This window comes from Protopterus annectens, chromosome 9.part0, assembly GCF_019279795.1.
Source record: "Protopterus annectens isolate FY-2018-M chromosome 9.part0, PAN1.0, whole genome shotgun sequence".
NCBI classification, from domain to species: Eukaryota; Metazoa; Chordata; order Ceratodontiformes; family Protopteridae; genus Protopterus; species Protopterus annectens.
In genome coordinates this window covers 413,444,264-413,457,893 of record NC_056743.1, presented here as the reverse complement: position 1 = coordinate 413,457,893, position 13,630 = coordinate 413,444,264, and the positions used below count along the sequence as shown (strand labels likewise).

Here is a 13,630-nt window from a genome sequence, read left to right as displayed (position 1 = left end):
ATCTGCGTTTTCGGGCTGGGACTTCACATTATCAGTTCTCTGCATTGACCTTTGGCTTATCTACTGCCCAGAGTGTTCACGAAGGTTCTGGCTCCAGTGGTAGCTTTCTTCAGGCTAAGAGGAATACAAATCTATCCTTATTTGGACGATTGCCTGATTCTGGCTCAAGAAAAGGACGAACTTCTTCATCATCTACAGTATGTGATGGCAGTGTTAAGATGCCTGGGGTATTCTGTGAACGAAATAAAGTCCAGTCTAGTACCCTCTCAGGACATGTGCTTTCTGGGTGTGAGACTGAATACAGCATCCCAGATGGCCTTTTTGACCCCGGACAAACAAAAGAATCTTTCTCTTTACTTCCACCAATTGTCTCGTCAGTCCAGGCTGACTGCAAGGACAGTCCTTCAAGCCTTGAGGTTCATGGCATCTTGTATTCTGGTACTTCCCAATGCCAAACTGCATATGAGGAAGCTACAATGGTATCTCAAGAATGTATGGACACAGCACTGCCAAGATTTGGACACTGTCATTCAGATAATACCTTGCATTCAAAAGGAGTTTTTGTGGTGGGCTCAGGAATGTCACCTAAACAAGGGACTCTCTGTGACCCAGCCAGAGGCGAGTCAGATTTTAACGACAGATGCCTCAGACAAAGCTTGGGGAGCTCATCTAAATGGAAAATGGGTACAAGACACGTGGCCTGCCAGACTTCAACATCTACATATCAACTTGAAGGAGATGTTAGCAGTCCAATTTGCATTGATAGCTTTCAAGGATTTACTTCTTCCAGGGCAGGTGTTGATTCAAACAGACAACACAACTGTCATGTGGTACATCAACAAGCAAGGGGGAACATTCTTATCCTCTATGCAGGCAAGCAATGATTTTGTGGGAGACTGCTCTCAGTTTACAGCTAAATCTTCAGGCAAGGTTTCTGCCAGGAGCACAGAACTCCTTAGCAGATGTGTTGAGCAGACAAATTATGGATCCCCACGAGTGGAAATTGGATCCTCATGTATTTCAGAGATTGACAGTGTTATGGGGAACTCCAGACATAGATCTGTTCGCTTCTCCACTAAATTACCAGCTGCCAAAGTTTTGCACAAAAAGGTTTCATCCTACAGCTTGGAAAGTGGATGCTCTCTCATTCAATTGGAGCAATCTTCACGTGTATGCCTTTCCACCTCTGCCTCTCCTCCCAAAGGTACTCCTGAAGGTCAGACAGGACAAGCCAAACATGATTTTAATAGCTCCAGATTGGCCTCGACAGCACTGGTACCCATTACTGAGAAGTCTGGTACGGGAGCCTCCATGGCCTTTGCCTTCGATTCCTCACCTGCTGTCTCAGGAGAACAGTCATTTACTCAATGTCAAACTTCATTCTCTACATCTGACAGCCTGGCATATTCTGTTTTAAACCCTGGAGGGTCTCAGCTTCCACAACAAGTTTTGAATGTTATTTTGGAGGCCAGAAGGCCTAGTACAAGGAAAGTTTACGCAGATAAATGGAGGAGATTTTTATTTTGGAGCACAGCAAAGGACTTTGATGTTTCTAAACCTAATTTAAGTGTTGCGCTTCAATACCTTACTGAGTTATTGGACAAAGGTTTGTCCTTCTCCTCTATAAAGGTTCATGCTGCAGCAATTTCTGCTCACTATGACTGTGACCCACCATTATTTTCTCAGCCTTTGTTTAAGCAATTCCTTAGAGGGGCAAAGAATATAAGACACCCACGTAGAGCTCCTACTCCTGCTTGGGACCTCAATTTTGTGTTGGAGAAACTCACTCTACAACCTTTTGAGCCTGCAGCTTCTGCAGAGTTGAAATATTTATCATGGAAGACTGCTTTTTTGTTGGCCATTACCTCTGTGAGAAGGGTTTCTGAATTACAGGCCCTTATGGCAGTTGAGCCTTTCTTAATTTTCCACAAGGATAGGGTGTCTTTGCGTACTAACCCTTCTTTTATGCCTAAAGTGGTTTCTAGTGTGGCTTTAAACCAAACTATTCATTTGCCTACTTTTTATGCAAACCCCCAAAATAAAGGGGAAAGGATTTTGTACACTTTGGATATACACAGACAGTTGCGATATTATTTGAGCAGAACTAAAGGGTTCAGGCAGTCTCAGCAGTTGTTTGTTTCTTTTGCTTTGGGTTCTCAGGGCAAACCTGTTTCAAAACAAACTATTTCTAAGTGGATTGGTTTTTGTATTGCTTTCTGTTATTCCCATCATGGTAAGGAGATTCCAGCTGGGATTAGGCCTCATTCCACTAGGGCTACTGCCACTTCTACAGCTTTTTTAAGGGGGGTGGCTACGAAAGATATTTTGGAAGCAGCTACTTGGAGTTCAGTGCATACTTTCTCTAAGCATTACCATCTTCCACTTTACTCTAAATCTAGGGCTGGATTTGCCACTGCTATTTTACAGGGCATTTTGGCAGCTCCTAATGCTTTATAGTTTTGCCATCCTCCCTTACCTCTGCTTTGGGATTCTACCCATATGTAAGGACTGCAGCAATGTGAGATGAAGAACATAGTACAGTTTTGTACCTACCATAAATGTAGATGTTCGAAGATCCACATTGCTGCAGTCCAATTTACCCTCCCTCCTTCCCCTCTGTTGTTGAAGGTGGTGGTGTGGTTTGTGTTGTACATATTGTAAATATGGTTAGTTTTTGCTGGTTTTTGGCTTTGGCCTTTCTTGTTAGGGCCTTCTGACATCTGGGGCAAGAAAAGACTGAGGAAATGACGTCGGTCATGCGCTTTTGTACCCTGACGTCCTGATGTCAGTTTTAAGCGCCTTGACCGACGTCAGCCTAATACTTTGGTATTCGGGCCGACCGAGGACAGCGGACTACCCATATGTAAGGACTGCAGCAATGTGGATCTTCGAACATCTACATTTATGGTAGGTACAAAACTGTACTATGTAAGGGGAGCATACAATATGCACACTGTTTAAGCTTTCTTTAATGCACTACCCCCAAAAAAACCTTCCCCAGTCCAGGCCAAACATTTTCTAGCTTTAAGTTTCTGCTTGTCCCCCTATTTTATATGCAAATTTGAACCTGTCATATCCCAGCAGTACTGTTTATGTTTGTTTTTTCCCACTTTCAGCCAAATAAATATTTTTTCTACGTGTCTCTGCCTCTCTCCATCCAGTACACCAACCTCTTACTTTACATCTCTAGGATTACTTTGTTCCTATCTGTGACTGCAGGAAGCATTTCTTTGCCATACCATTGAATTGGTAACACTGTGTCACAAGTCTTTGTCATCATTAAGTTACTTCCTAATATAGTATCTATTGTTGTTGTTATTATTATTACTACTATTATTGTTATTTTTATTGTTATGTTACTGTGTTTATTGTTCCACAATCATTTCTTATAACTATTAGCAACCATGATCCAATAATAAACCCCATGTCAGCAAGGGAAGTAAAAAAAAAAAAAAACAGGGCCTCATTCAGTCTTCAGATTAAGCCTAGTTCTAGTATATTCCAAGACAGTAAGTGGAGTATTGCACAAAACCAAATGGTTAATCAAACTGTTCTGGGTTGAAAACTCTGAGCACTATGAAACAGCAACTGACAATGGGAGCAGGACACACTGAAATCATACAAGAGGCATGTAGCTGCAGTTCCTAATAATACTGGACTAGCACTAGTGCACTCTCCACTAACAAGAATATTAACTGCTATAGCTAGTGCAGGACACACTGGGGAGACATTGTCCTCTCCACTAACAAGAATATTAACTATTATAGCTAGTGCAGGACATACTGGGGAGACATTGTCCTCTCCACTAACAAGAATATTAACTACTATAGCTAGTGCAGGACACACTGGAGAGACATTGTCCTCTCCACTAACAAGAATATTAACTATTATAGCTAGTGCAGGACACACTGGGGAGACATTGTCCTCTCCAGTAACAAGAATATTAACTGCTGTAGCTAGTGCAGGACACACTGGGGAGACATTGTCCTCTCCACTAACAAGAATATTAACTACTGTAGCTAGTGCAGGACACACTGGGGAGACATTGTCCTCTCCACTAACAAGAATATTAACTGCTGTAGCTAGTGCAGGACACACTGGGGAGACATTGTCCTCTGCACTAACAAAAATATTAACTACTATAGCTAGTGCAGGACACACTGGGGAGACATTGTCCTCTCCACTAACAAGAATATTAACTGCTGTAGCTAGTGCAGGACACACTGGGGAGACATTGTCCTCTCCACTAACAAGAATATTAACTGCTGTAGCTAGTGCAGGACACACTGGGGAGACATTGTCCTCTCCACTAACAAGAATATTAACTGCTGTAGCTAGTGCAGGACACACTGGGGAGACATTGTCCTCTCCACTAACAAGAATATTAACTGCTATAGCTAGTGCAGGACACACTGGGGAGACATTGTCCTCTCCACTAACAAGAATATTAACTGCTATAGCTAGTGCAGGACACACTGGGGAGACATTGTCCTCCCCACTAACAAGAATATTAACTGCTGTAGCTAGTGCAGGACACACTGGGGAGACATTGTCCTCTCCACTAACAAAAATATTAACTGCTATAGCTAGTGCAGGACCCACTGGGGAGACATTGTCCTCTCCACTAACAAAAATATTAACTACTATAACTAGTGCAGGACACACTGGGGAGACATTGTTCTCTCCACTAACAAGAATATTAACTGCTGTAGCAGGTGCAGGACACACTGGGGAGACATTGTCCTCTCCACTAAGAAGAATATTAATTGCTATAGCTAGTGCAGGACACACTGGGGAGACATTGTCCTCTCCACTAACAAGAATATTAACTGCGAATAGGAAGATGCCTTGCACTTTGCTGTGGTGTCTCTCAGGCAAATCTCTGGGCTTTGAAACGACTCTGTCATAGCCTAGTGCCGGCCCCCCCTGAGGGAGTGGGACTCTACTGGGTCAAATAGGCGCAATTGCCCTACGATTGGGCTTGTATGAATTGTACCTGGTTCTTGGTAATATTAATCTGTTAGTGGTATACTTAGAAATCTTTTTTATGTCATTGCTTGTACTTGACATGTCAATATTATACAACATTCCCATCTTCCTAATTTAGTCGGATAACTTGAGTTACAGCCCCTACTGGCAACTAGTCTGTACTTTGGCTCTGACGAAGAAACGAATTTTTATCTAAAAACTGAATACAGATGCACTTGGTTCAGGGATGCCAGATAGAGACAATACTATAACCCATCTTCAGTGTGTATTTATACTGGCTAGAACTGCAGTGCCTTTGTAATAGGTTTTGGTTTGGACACTACAAATAAACACTACTGTACGTATGTGTATAGTATACATAGATTGCTTAACTTACTTTATACAAGTCAATGTAATTCAGTCTAAATTTCAACAAATGTTTAAATAAATAAAAAAAGTGAAATTTACTGTTATTCATGGAGCTGTTCTCCCCAGGCCTCCACTGAAAAAGGACCTGTGTCCAGTCAGACTTTCCTGGTAAACAAATGTTAAATAAAAAATAAATAAATAAAATAGATTACATGCCCTGTTTAACTGTTGCACAGAATTAAATTCTAACATTTGTTCATCTTGTTCTGCTTATGCATATTTGCATGCCCATTTCTAAGCCAAAGGTGTAGACCGGCTGCAGTTTTGTTCAGCTTAGGCTTAAGTATTATTGAAAAAGTTTAACGTCTAAATTAATAGATCACTCATTTTTTCATTATGACTACATTATGTGAATATGTGCTTGACTTTATGCACCAATAGAGTCTAATGGACTACCTGTTGCTATATTATTTATTTATTTGCAATTTGATTACCGGGGAAGTCCACTGGGCCGAATTGACCCATTTTCAGTGGAGGCCCAGGGAGAAAAGCTCTAAGATGCGTTATACTATTTAGATACAACTGATAGTTAATATTAAAGATATTATGTAGAATAGTTACTTATAAATGCATTCAATATCATGCTTAGTTAACAAATTCATTAAGCTTGAAGGTAGGGATCATACAGTTTAATTTGAGGAAAACAGATATGGGTTAGGTGTGGAAACAGTTTACATACAAACCTTTTAAGAAAATGTAAATACGCTTTACATACACACATCAACAGTAGAATGCTATTTGCAATATTTACAAGGTTGGGCTGTGTGACGGTAGCTGTAGGAGTTGTTGAGAGCTTAGAGAGAAGCTATAGAAATTGTTGAGAGCTTAGATAGGCTCATAGGAAGATAAATATGAGTTGTAGAGCTTGGGAACCAGAGCGAGAATCCCCTTGGATTAGGTTGGGTGAAGGCAGGTACATTTCCATTTAGTGAACAGGTGTTTGAATAGTTGGGTTTTGAAGTTTTCTGAATTTGGTATGGTTCTTAATGTGGAGGGAAGGGAATTCCATTTTTTGTCTAGTGAGAAAGATAGGAGAAGTTGGCCAGCAGGATGTTTAGGTTTATGGATAGTAATTAAGTTCTGATTTTCAGATCTGAGAGCTCTGTTGGGTGTATAAGGGGGAAGGATATTAGTTAGAGCGGGACATTCTGTTGGGTGAGGTATGAGTCTATGTGCAGTAGTGAGTTGGAGATAGTCTAGGTAGTTTGGGAGTTCAAGCCAATTCAGGGATTGTAGGGTTAGGCAGTGATGGGTGGTATTTTTAGATTTAGAGGCAAATTTAGAGATTTTGTTGTAGCAGTTTTCTAATTTAGAGGTGATAGAGGAGGACAGGTTGGTTAGGAGAGGGGCTCTGTATAATAAGAAAGGAAAAAGGTAAGTCGAGGCCAGAGTTTGCCTGGTAGAGTTGGAGAGAAAGCGATTACTCCTATACAGCATACCTAGCTTTTGGTGGGTTTTCTTAATATTTTGCTGAATATCAGAATCAAATTTGAGGTGTTCATCTACAGTAATGCCAAGTAGTTTGGCAGAGGGGACTACTTCTGTAAGTGAGTTGGTTTGACTGTAGACTTTGAAGTTGTTTTTTTCGTAGTAGAGGGTCTTTGTGAGAGGGAATAATAGAATCTTTGATTTATTTGCATCGAGAGAGAGGTGATTTTGGCGCATCCAGTTTTCATTTGTTGAGAAGGCAGTTTGGGTTTTAGTCAGCAATTCAGAGAGGTTTGAGGCAGAGCAGACTAAGGTTGAATCGTCTGCATATTGAATGATTTTAGCATCAGGAATAGCAGTGTGAAAGTTATTGATGAAGATGTTAAAAAGCATTGGCCCAAGGATGGATCCCTGTGGTAAGCCAGTTGGGGTAGGTAGGAAGGAAGAGATGGAGTTCTTCCATTTGACTGCCTGTGATCTGTCTGATAGATAGCTGGAGAACCAGGATAAAGCATTATGTGAGAGATTTAAGGTTTGAGAGATGACAAAGAAGGTGCTTGTGGGAAACAGTATCAAAGGCTTTAGACAGATCGAGTAAAACAATAGAAACTAAGTGGCCTGAATCTCGGGCTTGATTGACAGTTTCTAGGAAAGAGAGTAGAGCGGTTATTGTGCTATGGCCTGGACGGAAGCCATGCTAGGTAGGAGTGAGAAGATTGTTTTGGGTCAGAAAAGGCATAAGTTGGAGGTGGATGCATTTTTCTAGGATTTTGGAGATTGGTGAGAGCAAAGCAATGGGGTGAAAGTTTGAGATGCTGGTATTTTTGCCTCCTTTATGAAGAGGAAGAATATAAGCTGAACGCTAGAGTTTGGGGACATATGATTCTTTTATGGATAGGTTGATGATGCTGATTGGGAGAGCAATGCCATCAGCAGCTCATTTTAGGAAGGAAGAGGGAATATTGTCGGGAGCATTAGAGCAAGGTTTAAGTTTGGACAAAAGTTTTTTTTATAAAGTTAGTGAAGATGGGTTTGAGTTCAAACAGATGAGGTGAGTTAGAAGGGGGGAGAGTGTAGAGCAGTTGGGTTATTATCGGGAAATGTCTTGGTGAGGGTAGTAATAGTGTCTATGAAAAATGAGTTAAATTCAGAGGCTAGTTCGAGGTCAGATTTACTTGAGTCAGGACATGAGTTTATTTTTGGAGCCTGGATTGAGAAGTGAGTTTGAGTTCCAGAATTTTTGGGGGGTTTTATTGTTATTGGACTGAAGTTTGATATTGTAGTATTTTTTGTCTTTGGTGATTAGTCGTTTTGCATGGTTGCGGAGCTGTTTATATTGGAGCAAGGTATTGGCCAGTTTATTGTTTTGGTAAAGCTTCCATAGTTTGTCTCTGTGGTACATGGTCTGTTTTTCATTTAAGGAGTACATTCTAAGAATAAATCAATTCATATCCTTCAGTGTCGATATCTCTGCACCATTAGGCTAGTTTTGTTAGCCGCCATGATAAGGAACCACTTCTTGCATGGAAGTACTGCTCGACGTGATAAACTGTTGTACAGCAGATACCAAGTAGAGAAACAAAACCACTTGCTTGGAATGGGTGCTGAATGGTGCAAAATGCCACTTGATCAAAAACTGTGACAAGACCAATTTTTTTTATTGGAAATTACACTCAGCACATATGGATGTCAAACACTAGTTTTAAACTGTTTTAGTTTTTGTGTTTTGTCTGGGGAAGAATTCATGTAAAAAAAAAACTGCATGATATGTTGGTGAGAAATAGCTCTGCTTGGACAGCTAACCTTTTTTCTTTTGTTTGTGTTCTGTTTTTGTTTTTAAGTAGGTGATTGCAGGCCCTGTTGCAGCAGCCATTCACAAAGTGCTGTTTATTGGCATTCTACAACCGCAGCTTTTGCAGGTGTAAGTCTTTAACATTTTTATCTATGTAATTTATAGACACTTTGTATGATTCATCTGATAGCTTTTGATTGTGTAGTATGCTTTATGAGATAGCTTCCTTCCGTTTGGAAAAATCACTAATAATAAGACTGAGACATTCCTTCTATTCTCTGCTCTCAGCCATACACTTATATTTGACAGGCTAACCGGTACATGAAGAATAGTTCCCTTTTTGATCCACCCGTCTAGTATTCCTGGTGATGGCTCCTTGCCTTCACATGTCCTTCCAGAGTGCCTGCTTTTATTTTGCAACAGGTTTGTCTTTCTGAATAATGCCAGCAGATCTGTGGGTACCCGTAGAATGACAAGAAAGATTTTGTTGTTTCATAAGGATATATCTACCTTGTTTGTACATGGCACCATAGCAGTGTTCTGTACAGGGCCTTGTCTAACAGTATATTAAATACCCACAATCTCTTTCTCCATCTTTCTCTCTCTCTCTCTCTCTCTCTCTCTCACACACACACACACACACACACACACACACACACACACACACACACACACACACACACACACACACACACACGCTTATATGCAACCACCAGACCATGCTATTGGGCTGGCCATGACTGCAGTGCATGTCCATGTAATGCTTCCTGTGTACTGAGCTGTGGTAGGCCACGCCATGAGTACTGTGTTCAGTTCAGGAAGCCATATGACAAGAAGGACACTAGGCTGCTGTGCAGAGTCCAGAGTTGTGTCTGTGAACATAGGATGGAGGGGAAAGTGTATGACCATAGGCTAGAGGTCCCAAAGCTCTTTTCAATACATTTCAGAACAGAGAAGGTAGGGGGTGATAAATGTGCACTGGGTCATGTCAGGGAGATTTGAATGGGTAACAGTACGCAGGGAAGACAAATGGTGGGGAAGGATCACACACAGCGGATTGTGAGAACCAGCTGTTTCCTAGGTCTGTAAAAGTGATTTTTAACAGAGAGGGTGTAGACCTATGGAGTACTCTAGTAGAATGGGTGGTAGAGAAGTAATCCATGGAGGCATGCAGTAGGGCATGGGAGAGATAGAGAAATGTTGAGAATGAAGGAATGGAAGGAAGGGAATGCTAATGTTGGGTCAAGTTAAAGGACAGACCCAGTAGGCTACTTGATTGCCATTAAGAAAGTGTGTAAAAATTATGGAGAGATGTGTTCTCCTTGTTGCTGGTGTCTGTAGCAACAAAAGCATCGTTAGGAAACCGATTTACTTTACCTCAAGTTAGTGAAGCCAAGTATACATACTGTATGTCTACTGAATGTTACTATTATGTTTTGTTGCTTCATTGTTCTGTACTAATACCCCAGCATGAGTCGCACAGTTGTGTTTGAACTTTGGTTGAATTCTTTAATTATAAGAATTAGTGGTGTGTTATGAGGAATTCACATCAATGATTACATTATTTCCATTATTTTAATGAATGAAGGACTAGAAAGACATTTTTGACACCCTTTCTGTCTGTCTCTCCATTAGTTCTGAACTTGGAATCCTGAGTACTACAGTTTTGTTAACCACATTGTTACAACAAACAACATCTGAAGCTTTACTAGAAGAATTGGTTTTCTTTCTGTTGGGGAAGCAAAGGGTGCCTGAAGTCCCCCTGGATCTGAACAACCATCTTTTGTGTTACCAGCTCATTGAAAACTGTGACCACTTATCTGATGAGGTGAGTTACACAAGTCCTGAAACAGTGGCTGTCTGGAATTTCCATCCTTTCCCTGTTGCTTGATATATATGTTACCGTCTGTCAACCTTTAATTCTGAGTTATCGATTGTTATTTTGGTACACCTCTTTATTGTACTACTAACAAGCCAAAGTTAGCTATCTCAAGATATGTTATATTTTGTATAGATTTATATATACAATATTTGAGGGATGTATTCTGTAATGTTGATCACTGGTTTCATATTGAATTGAAAAAAAGATTAGAACACTGATGTTCATCGTGTTTCACTGTTGCAGTCATGACTGTAGGGTTCTCCCCTGCCGGCAGGCAGTCCTCGGTCGGCCAGAATCCCAAAGTCTGGGTCCGGCGTCGGCTGTTCAGCCATGCTCCCTGACGTCAGAGCGCCAGGAGTACAAAGCTGACAGCCGACGCCATGTTCTCCAGTCTTTCTTGCCGTGCGGTGATAGCAGTTCGCAAGTGCCGGTCAGCTGACTCCTGACAATTTTTTCTAATCAAACTTCAGTTCGAAGACTTTCTTCTCCTACTCAAAGCTAAGTACCCCATTGGGGAAACTTTTTTCTTGCTCCGTCAGATGTCAGAAAAAGTTAATAATTGTATTTCATGTGGGAAGCAAATACCTCATGAGGATTTTCATTCTTACTGTATTCCTTGCTTAGGCCCTGACCACGACGTAGCTAGTTGTCGGTTTTGTGCTAGATTCAATCAACGTACTATTAAACGAAGGTACGATTTTGCTTTTCATTACTTCGGTAGGCGTTTTAATTACAAAATGTCGTCGGATACGGTTCCGGCTACCGGAGTTCACAAACGACGCAAGGACAAAAGACAGGCCTCCGAGGTCCAAATCAGACGATATCGCACAAGCGGAGCCAGCTTCAGGTTTGGGCGTCGTCAGTGAGGCGCTTTTGCAGCCCCTTTCGGCCATTTCGGAACCAATAGCCAAAACGGACTCCCACGAGGAGCCAACTAGGCCTTTGAATATTTCAGTTGGACCTTCGGACAATGCTCCTTCGGATGGGTCCGGAGCCGCTGTGCAGGTACCGGCTTCCGAAGGGGTTTTCAGGCCTACTCAGCTTCTTATAAAGGCAAAGCCAAAGACAAAGGCAAAGACTCCTTCCAAATCAAAGACTGCAACCCAGGCCTCTTCTGATCCGGCTCCCAAGTCTTAGAAACAGTTACTTAAAATGGCGGAGGACTTACTTACTATGATTAGGGGTTCACATCCCCCTCCAGATAAAAGGCCAAGGCAGGAAGTTTATTATGACTCCTCTGATCAGGCTTCTGTTTCTTCTGTTTCTTCTTCTGACCAGGAATATTCTTTCCCTCCTTATGAGGATTCTGATGCTGAGGAATCCATTCCTTCAGCTTCTCCCCCTGAGGATTTCTCTTTTGGGGAAACTTTGCATGAAATGAGGGAACATTTCCACTGGGAAGGACAGGAGTACTCGGAATCTAAGAAAAGACTAAGGGATTTTCTTCTTCTTCCCCAACATAGGCCCCTGGCTATTCCTCCTATTTTGGATATTGTGGATGATGCTTTTCGGAGGCTAACTTAACTCCTGACTCTTTTCCTCCAGCTCCTGTTAAGCCAGACAGATACTATAGGGTTCCTGATTCCCACCAGTTTTTATTCAAGAACCCTACTGCTGACCCTGAAACCATTTCTCAGGGTCCTAAGGGCGTTAAGGCCGCTTCTGCTAAAAACCCCATTCCCACTGAGAAGGATTCCAGATCTTTAGAAAGATGGGGCAAAAAAGTGTACACTTCTGCTACTTTATCTATTAGGGCTTTAAACTGTCAGTTTCATATGCTGAAATACCAGCAATTTCTCCTGTCTGTTTTAAAGCAAAAGCTAACTTCCATTTCCGCCTGTGCAGATAAGGAACTACATGACTTATTGCATGCCACTGAACAAGTTGGGAAGCATGGTTTACACTGTGGATTTGATGCCTTGGAGGCTTCTTGTAGGGCTGCTGCCTCTGGCACAGTAATTAGAAGGCATGCATGGTTAAAGGAACAAAATTTGCCAGATCAGGTAAAGGCTAAATTATTGGATGCTCCTGTTCAGCATAATGTTTTATTTGGATCTAAAGCTGAAGACGTCATTAAAAAGATGGAGGACAAGGCAAAGTCCATGCAAACAGTTAAAGATTTCTTACAAGTACAGCCACCCAGATTTAGTAGGAATTGGCCTACAAAAATTTGGTCCTTTCCCAATTCAGACAGGCCTCAGAGGGGTAGATATAGACGCCCCCGAGGTAGGCCTCAAACGCAAGCCTCTTATAGACCAAGACAGTGGACTGCTTCCACCCCTAGGGGAGGAGAAGACAGGTCGCAAGCTCTTAGAAAACAGACTCAATGACTCCCTCTGTTGGGCTGCAGGAACTTCTTGCCTGGAAGCCCCTCTCGGAGGAAAACTTTCTCTTTTTCATCTAAATTGGACTCATATAACCCAAGACAAGTGGGTTCTGGATGTGGTTTCAAGAGGTTACAAATTCCATTTTCATACCCCACCAAGGCCAAGCGGATAGCCAGATCTTCCAAAACATCAATGGTCAGAGGCATTAAACCAGGTGGAAGCTCTCTTGGCTATGAAAGCCATAGAACTAGTTCCACTTTCAGAGATGGGACAAGGTTTTTACTCAAGGCTCTTTCTAGTCCCCAGGAAGCAAAATTCATGGAGACCCATTCTGGATCTGTCAGTCTTGAACACTTTTCTAGAGATACCAAAATTCAAGATGCTTACTCTACAGCAGCTACTACCAATGCTGACCAAAAATGCATGGATGGTAACTTTGGATTTAAAAGAAGCATATTTACACATTCCCATCAGACAGGAACACAGAAAATACCTCAGGTTCAAGGCAGGATCGAGGCACTACCAATTCTCTGCGCTGCCCTTTGGATTTTCTACTTGCCCAGGGTCTTTACCAAGTGCCTGGCTCCAGTAGTAGCTTATTGCAGACTCAAGGGAATTCAAATTTACCCTTATCTGGACGACTGTCTTATTCAGGCAGACAGCAAGGATGTCTTACTCCAGCATCTACAGTTTGTTCAGAATCTTCTCAAGTTCCTGGGATTCACTGTAAACATAAAAAAGTCAAATTTGACACCCTCACAACAGATAATTTTTCTGGGCGCTTCTTTAAACACAACAACCCAG

At 41.7% G+C, this 13,630-nt stretch overlaps 1 protein-coding gene across 3 annotated transcripts in view; it reads left to right on the top strand.

The window, feature by feature from the left end:
* The window catches only part of FHIP2B (FHF complex subunit HOOK interacting protein 2B), a 1,026,346-nt gene that overhangs the window by 360,211 nt on the left and 652,505 nt on the right, over nucleotides 1-13,630 (top strand). For all 3 annotated transcript variants that reach the window (XM_044082952.1, XM_044082953.1, XM_044082954.1), the window contains 2 exons: nucleotides 8,670-8,746; nucleotides 10,253-10,445. In XM_044082952.1, coding sequence (XP_043938887.1) covers nucleotides 8,670-8,746; nucleotides 10,253-10,445 — 270 coding nt within the window. The remainder of the gene's footprint in view (nucleotides 1-8,669; nucleotides 8,747-10,252; nucleotides 10,446-13,630) is intronic.